This window comes from Labeo rohita, unplaced genomic scaffold, assembly GCF_022985175.1.
Source record: "Labeo rohita strain BAU-BD-2019 unplaced genomic scaffold, IGBB_LRoh.1.0 scaffold_30, whole genome shotgun sequence".
Classification (NCBI taxonomy): domain Eukaryota; kingdom Metazoa; phylum Chordata; class Actinopteri; order Cypriniformes; family Cyprinidae; genus Labeo; species Labeo rohita.
In genome coordinates this window covers 1,363,938-1,372,113 of record NW_026129217.1, presented here as the reverse complement: position 1 = coordinate 1,372,113, position 8,176 = coordinate 1,363,938, and the positions used below count along the sequence as shown (strand labels likewise).

General features: G+C 46.1%; 1 protein-coding gene across 1 annotated transcript; it reads right to left on the bottom strand.

The window, feature by feature from the left end:
• Nucleotides 1-2,543: 2,543 nt before the first annotated feature.
• On the bottom strand, nucleotides 2,544-5,741 carry LOC127160164 (uncharacterized). Its single transcript, XM_051102812.1, is given in 3 exon segments — nucleotides 2,544-3,418; nucleotides 3,571-3,718; nucleotides 3,720-5,741. Coding segments are annotated over 3 exon segments (3,045 nt in total).
• Nucleotides 5,742-8,176: the final 2,435 nt, after the last annotated feature.

Genomic DNA, 8,176 nt, shown 5'->3' with positions numbered 1-8,176 from the left:
ATTGGTTAATCAAATATAAAACAGAATCATGTTAATAATTATGTTGTTTAATATTTCCTTTTATGTGTTTCATATTGTGATGCTGTTCACCAAGGTAGAAGTTTCTTTGTATGATATTTTTGAGTATTATCTGCCCAAACATGCAATAGAGCTGGGCGGAGGCTGTAAAAAGAAAGCCATCTCTGACACATGCAAACCACTATTTCCTCAGGAAATGGCAAAAAAAAAAAATAGCACAAATCCACATCTCTTTAACACAGCATCATCTTTACATTTTAGAATACTGATATTAGGTCTGGGCAATATAGGCCAAAAAATTATCATGATAATTTTTTTCATATCAGTCGATATCGATAATTATCACGATAAATGTCAAATCTTTCCAGTTTAAAGTCAGATATTTGCTGCAAAGTGGAAGTTGTAGGAGCCAGACCATTAATTTTCCTTAATATAATAAATATCTAAATAGAAAAATTATTTCTGCATGTTCTAATAAGTTATATTGTTTCAAATCAAGAAACCGGTTTGGGTTGTCTGATAATGATGATGATAATAATAATAATAATAATAATAATAATAATAATAATAGTGATATCACTTTTTTGTCACTTAAAAATGCACATTTCATAGTAGCTTGAGGATGCAGAGGTAAATTTTTGTTCATTATCAATCAGTAACATCTGTAAAAATTGTAGCAACCTCAGTTTTATATGGTTAAATTTATTCTGACAGTTTTTTTTAAATAAATTAAAAGCGGAATAATTGTTAATGCATTTTCCCAAAATTCAGGATATGGGGACAGAAAATGTATATTTACACCATTTCATATAGTTAATCAATATCACACGAATTGTGTTTTTTTTTTTTTTTTTTTTTTGGTGCAAAAAAAAACAAATGTGATATTTATTTTATACAAAAGTTAAGTTAATATTAAGAGAAATACGTTTTAGACACCATATTGCATATTTTTGCTCTATTTCACCAACAAAAAAAATCATTCCCAACACAGCCACTGCATGTTTTGCGTCTCTAAACCAGTGTTTCCCAACCCTGTTCCTGGAGGCACACCAACAGTGCACATTTTGGATGTTTCCCTTATCTGACCAATATATTTCTGGTCCTCGAGTCTTTACTAACGAGATAAGTTGATTCAGGTGTGTTTGATCAGGAAAAGTTGGAAAATGTGTAGTGTTGGTGTGCCTCCAGGAACGAGGTTGGGAAGCACTGCTCTAAACAACATGACAGTGTTTCGTTCTTGAATGATTCTAATGATTCGGTTCAATCGCAATGACTCACTTATTAACTGTGACTTACTGACACCTACTGGTGGTTGTAATTCCATACCTTTTCATTATTTATTATAAGTCATTTTAAATATCAGCATTTATCGTTTTAGGATTAAAATATTAAAACATTTTCATGCATTTGTAACTGCAGGTTAAATGCATTCATGTCTTGCATTAATCAGTGGGTAAATACATCTAAATGCCAGTTCAGATGCTGCGTTTCCATTTAAATGATGAATTTTGTTGCTAATGATTTTATTTGTGTGATAACAGTCTAAAATGTCTTATTAAGTCTAAAGTGACTTTATTGATTAAATATAAGAATTTGACACCTCATTCACTGATCATCGTAAATTAAGCTTTTATCTTAGAGTAAAAGAGGGGAATCCCCCAAGAGCTTTTACACATTTCTAACACTGCCTGATCTTGATCTTAAATTAGACAGATTGGAAATTAATCCTAAAAAACATGCCATTACAATATAAAAAATCATGACATTAAAATACATTTAAAACAGTGCATTGCTTCCATACACACATAATTTTTTTATTTTTTTCCATATTTTTATTGGTTACACGTGAGCTAATTCAGTGGTTGAAATTGTAACAGTTTGTTGTTATGGTAGAAGAACATAAAATAAAGCAGACATTTATATTTCTTTCTTCTGTTATCACAATGCAAAGGATCGCGCCGGCGCCGCAGTGTTGCGCTTATATAAGATGCATATTTGCAAGAAATATATGCAACGGCGAAACAGTATGAAGAAACTTTAGGTTACTCACGTAACCCCGGTTCTCTGATAACATGAGTGAGGTATCTCACTATGGGAATCGCCTCGGGCGTGACCAATCTGGAAGCACCAATTGCACCACGTCTGTCGGTTGACAGACCAATCACGACAGTGACGCGGGAGTCCCGCCTCCCCCTATATATGTCACTGCATGACGGTCCCCACCTCATTCTCAGCATATCTCTTCCCCGTGCTACTGCAAGGAGGGAAGTGTGGTGAGATACCTCACTCATGTTATCAGAGAACCGGGGTTACGTGAGTAACCTAAAGTTCTCTTTCAACATTCCTTCGGTATCTCACTATGGGATATAGACAACTCCCGTATTGCAGATATGCTGTCCGAAGCAGGCGTGTCAACCAACTCAGTGATGTGTGATAACATAAGAATGAAAACCCCCATTATTCACAGAATATAATGGAGACATATGAAAAATAAAACATATGCATGAGTTGTTTTTTTTTTTTTTTTACACACTTAGGACGGAATGAGCCAAAGACGGCTCCGTAACATCCAGCTTGTAAAACTTGACAAACGTGTGAGGCGAAGCCCAGCTCGCCGCTGCACAAATGTCTCGAATTGAAACGCCCTTAAACCACGCCCACGAGGAGGCCAACCCTTGGGTACTATGAGCTCTCAGCCCTTCTGGAGGGCTAAGGCCCATGCTGTTATAACCCACTATAATAGCTTCTACTATCCAGTGGGACAGGCGCTGGCGAGAAATAGGTTTACCCCTGTGAGAATCAGCCCATGAGACAAATAACTGATTACTCTTCTGCAGCGCTTTCGTTCTGTTTACATAGCAGCGCAAGGCACGGACAGGGCATAAACAGTGAAGCCGCTCTTCTTCTGGAGAGGAAAAGGGCGGCGGATGAAAAGCCATTAAATCCACTTGATTATAGGCTAGAGCTGACTCGCTCACCTTAGGCACGAACGCTGGATTGGTTTTGAGAGACACTCTCGAGTAATCCATAGTGAACTGCATACAAGAGTTATGAACCGACAAAGCATGAAGTTCACTAACCCGTTTTGCAGTTGAAAGAGCCAATAATAATGCGGTCTTTAGCGAAAGGAGCTTCAGATCACCGCTGTCTATAGGCTCAAAAGGTGTACGAGATAGTGCGTTAAGGACCACAGACAGGTCCCACGGCGGAATCAGAGGCCTTGACACTCTGTTCAAACGCCGTGCACCTCTCATAAACCTGCATACAAGCGGGTGACGACCCATAGTGTTATCGTCAATCCCCACATGACACGCAGAAATCGCCGCGAGATACACCTTAACGGTGGAAAAAGCTCTGCCTTTTTCCAAAAGTTCTTGCAGAAAACATAACACATCTGCAACTGAACAGAGAAAAGGAACAATGCGCTTATGTGCGCACCATTGCTCGAAAACGTTCCATTTCTTACCGTAAGCAGAGCGCGTTGAAGCAGCTCTCGCGTTCTGAATTTTCTCGATCACCCTCGAAGGCAATCCCCTAGCGTTCAAATTTAACCTCTCACGGGCCAAGCCCAAAGAGCAACCCTGTCCGGGGCAGGGTGGAATATCTCCCCGCGCGCCTGCGAGAGGAGGTCTCTGCGTAGCGGGAGAGGCCACGGCTGGTCGAATAAAAGCGGCATTATCTCCGCCAGCCACACTTTCCCCCGGCCAGTTTGGGGCAATCAGTATGACCGAGTGGCCGTACTCTCTTACCCTTCTTAGAGTTGGTATGATCAGGCTTAGCGGAGGAAACGCGTAAAGCAGTACGTTTGGCCATTGGTGCGCTAGGGCATCCACACCCATAGGCGCACCGTCTCTCGCTAGCGAGAAGAATAGAGGGCAGTGACTGTTTTCGCGCGATGCGAAGAGATCTACGGCCGCGCGGCCGAATCTCTTCCACAACTGGCCCACTACCTGAGGGTGGAGGCTCCATTCGCTGTACCGAGGATTCCCCCTGGACAGGAGATCTGCCCCTGCATTCATTATTCCCGGGACGTGCGTTGCCCGTAATGAATGAAAGTGTTTTCTGCCCCACACAATCAGTTTCTGTGCCAGACTGTGAAGCTGAGGAGAGCGTGTGCCCCCTTGGCGGTTTACATATGCCACCGTGGTCGTGTTGTCTGATCTGATCAAAACGTGGTGGTTCCTCAGAAACTGCACAAAATGTTTCAAAGCAAGAAACACTGTTAATAGTTCCAGGTAATTTATGTGTGCACGTCTCAGCGAGATGGGCCATTTCCCTTTCGCTATTCTGCCCTCGCACACTGCCCCCCAACCTGAGAGCGACACGTCCGTCGTTACCACCTTCCTCATGGAAACTGCCCCCAGCGGAGTCCCGGATTCGAGGAACGAGCGGTTTTTCCAGTAACGGAGAGCGCGCATGCAAAGTGCCGACACTATCACTTTGCGGTTGAGGTGACGTTTTGGACATAAGTGCAATGACGCTGTCCAATTCTGAAACTCTCTCATTCGCAACAGTCCCAAAGGAATAACTGAGACTGTTGAGGCCATTAGCCCCAGAAGGCGCAGACACAGTCTGAATGGGACTTTCCTCCCTTTTTGAAAAAGGGATAGACAGCCGCGAATTGACCTGATGCGCTCCTCTGACAGAAACGCTTGATACTGATCCGAGTTCAGTCTGAGGCCTAGATAAACTATTTCCTGTGTGGGCACCAGGCAGCTTTTTGTCTCGTTTATCTTGAAACCTAAGCTCACCAAATGAGACACGAGCGACTTCGTGTCCGTCTCCGCTTGCTGCCGTGACGGAGAGCAAAGAAGGAGATCGTCCAAATAAGCCGACACTCTGAGACCTGCTGTTCTCAGCGGTGATAGTGCCGCTTCTATACATCTGCAAAACGTCCGTGGGGCCAGTGAGAGCCCGAACGGAACAGTCATAAATTCGTAGGCTGTGCCCTGATAGGCAAACCTGAGGAATTTCCTGTGTGATGGGTAGATGCCTATATGGAAATACGCATCTTCCAGATCGACCGAAGTGAACCAGTCTTTCTCGCGAATAAAATGTGACAGCGTTTTGAATGTGGGCATTTTGAACTTGTATTTTCTGAGGTGTTTGTTGAGGATCCGCAAATCCAGAATGGGGCGGAGACCTCCCCCTCTCTTGGGAATTACAAAGTACCGGGAGTAAAAGCCCTGATGACTGTCCTCCGGCGGCACAACTCGAATTGCCCTTTTTCTTAATAAAGAGGCTATTTCTTCCTCTAAAACCTGAGCAGATTTCCCCTCTGCGGCTGACATCAGCACACTGTTGAACACGGGAGGTTTTACCGCAAACTGCAACCGATAACCCCGCATTATCGTAGACAGAACCCAGGGATGTACTGCGCATGCGCGCCAGCTCTCCGCTTGAACAGCGAGCGGACCGCTGCAGCCCATGCCCACTAATGGCGCAGCCGCGCCATCTAGCGGGGGAGCTGGGGATTGCAGCTCTGAATTGAGTAATTTTGGTTTTATGTGTGTTTTTATTTTCAAACCTCGCTGTGCCCTCGGCCCACTGCCTGGATGCACAGGGAATTTCTTTATTTTCACACCACCAATACTCTCTTGCAAACTGCCTTCCACCTTTCCTGACAACATCGTGGGTGGAGGGGGGAGAGCTTCTTTGTGGGGCACTGGGGGAACTGGTGCCAACTCCACATCTGAACTGGTCAAAAGAGAACTTCTTGACATTTCCATGAACAATTCCCGAGTCCAACGCCTTCTCTTGGCAGGAGGGGGAGAAATTAACTGCTCTCTTTGAGGGAGGATAACAACAGATACTCCAAGAGTGCTGTTGCTCGTCCCTTTTTCCGGAACACGAGGACCAGTTAGGTTGCCCGGCGTTTCTTCCCTCCCTGAGGGTTTGCCGGTCTATGTCTGGCTGCAGCTGCAGCAAAGGAAGGTTTTCCCTTTGGCTGTGCTGGCTTAGACTGTGCGTCAGACTGCTGAGGCTGAGGAGGCCTGGGGCTCCTGAAAGCTGATTGACTGCTCCTCAGAGGAGCATCAAAACCAGGGCGTGATGATGGAGGGCCCTTAGGAATGGGCTTTCGGGGGAGGCAAGCTTGGAAAGCCTCCCCCTCCTGCTTCCTCAGGTCACACCGCTGGCGCATAGCAGTGACTGATGCCCCGAAGAGGGCTTTGGGCTCCACCGGGGCATCCAAGAAATCCACTTTCTCTCTGTCAGACAGCCCCGAAAGTCCCAGCCAGAGGGCTCGCTCACCAACCACCGCCAAGCCCATACTGCGGCCGCAGCTCTGGACTGCACCTCTGGAGGTTCTCAGGTTAAGATCTGCAATTACGCAGATCTCTTCCCAGAGGGCTGGGTTTGGTGACCCAGCATCCATTTGCCTCCCCATCTCCTCCATGAGCTCTGCTTGATAAGCCGTAAGGAGAGAGGTGGCGTTCAGTGCTCTCACTGCCAGAGCAGAAGAACGGTAGATCTTCTGAAAAACTGAGGCCGTTAAGCGCTCAGTACGTCCTGGCAGTGAAGCTGAAGCAGAAGAAAAAGCTGCCCTGCGATTAGGATTAAGATGATGCGCTACTGACAGCTCAACAGGAGGGGGATTTGACATCCCTAGCTCCTCCATGTTGTGCACATCCAATCTGGAAAACCCTTTCACAGGGACCCTGTGCGAAAAAGGTTTGTCCCAAAAACGCTTCATTTCAGAAACGCACGCAGGGACAGCGGGAATGACCTGTTTAACAGCCGGAGCACGTGACGGCAGTCGCTTGCCGTCATACAGGTCTCTCTCCATACCCTGGCCCGTCTGCTGTGACGGCCAATCGATGGAAAGTTTTGCCGCCGCCCTCCTGCACATTTCGAGCAGGTCAAGCTCCACCTGAGCTGAGGCCGGCGACCCGTCGCTTAACGCGCTTCCCGGTCGGGAGGGGGTCGACGGTAGGATCGCGTCGTCATCATCTTCCTCCCCGTCCTCCTCTAACAGACGAGCGATCGCTTCGTCATCGTCCTCCTCCTCCTCCCTTCCTTCTGCAAGGATCGGGAAAAGAGGAGGAAGCTCGGGGGGAAACTTCATCCATAAAGTCGCCCCAGCTGCATGATACAGGGGGCTGTTTCGTCTCCACCGTAGTTGGAGGGGAAAGGGAGGGGTCACCTTTATTAGCGGCTGCCACCCGCACTCTTCTCTCCAGAACCCTTGACGGGAAGGGGGAACAGTGCGGACAGCACTCGGGGTTCGCGAGTGCCGCCTGAGCGTGTCTCACCCCCAGGCATACAATGCACAGGGGATGAGTATCCTTGGCCGATATCATAGCCCCACAAGCACAAGGGCGCGGGGCGTCTTTGCCCCTCGGCCCCTCGCTTGCAGAACTAGCACTTGCCATACCTGCTAAGCTCACCACAACGTGCCGCTTAAAAAGACAGACAAGAGAATTCGCCGTAACACGTTAATTCGCTCGTTAGTCCCTTAGCAATCACTTTCACTTTGACGGCTCGTCCAAGAACAGTTAAGCAGCTAATCCGGAAAGGGGTACAAAAGAAAATAAAGCTTCCAAGAAATCTTCACGGGGAAGAGAACGAGAATGAGGTGGGGACCGTCATGCAGTGACATATATAGGGGGGAGGCGGGACTCCCGCGTCACTGTCGTGATTGGTCTGTCAACCGACAGACGTGGTGCAATTGGTGCTTCCAGATTGGTCACGCCCGAGGCGATTCCCATAGTGAGATACCGAAGGAATGTTGAAAGAGAACGTTATTGTGACTAATTTGCAGAACGGTACATCAGATAAACTCTTATTCTGCGTGATGGGACGGACATCTTCTGGTCTGAGTGCAGTTATTTGATAGCATATTGTAGACAGACTGGAAGATTAATCCTAATAAACGTGACGGTACAACAAAAATAATAAAATACGTTAAAACACGTTAAAATCGCTTAACTTCCTCATGACATAACATCTTGCTATTTAGCAGCATGCAGATGGGGCTGGTATGCTAAAATGCTGTCCATGTAATTAACAATTACATTAAAGTGTGATAAAGACGTGGAATCGGTCTATATTCAATGTTAGTAGTGATACTTTGTACATAAATATTTCCTATCACAGGCACTTCCGCTAAAACGATCCGTGGTGAATTAGTCTGGTCTAGTTCTGTTCATCATTGATT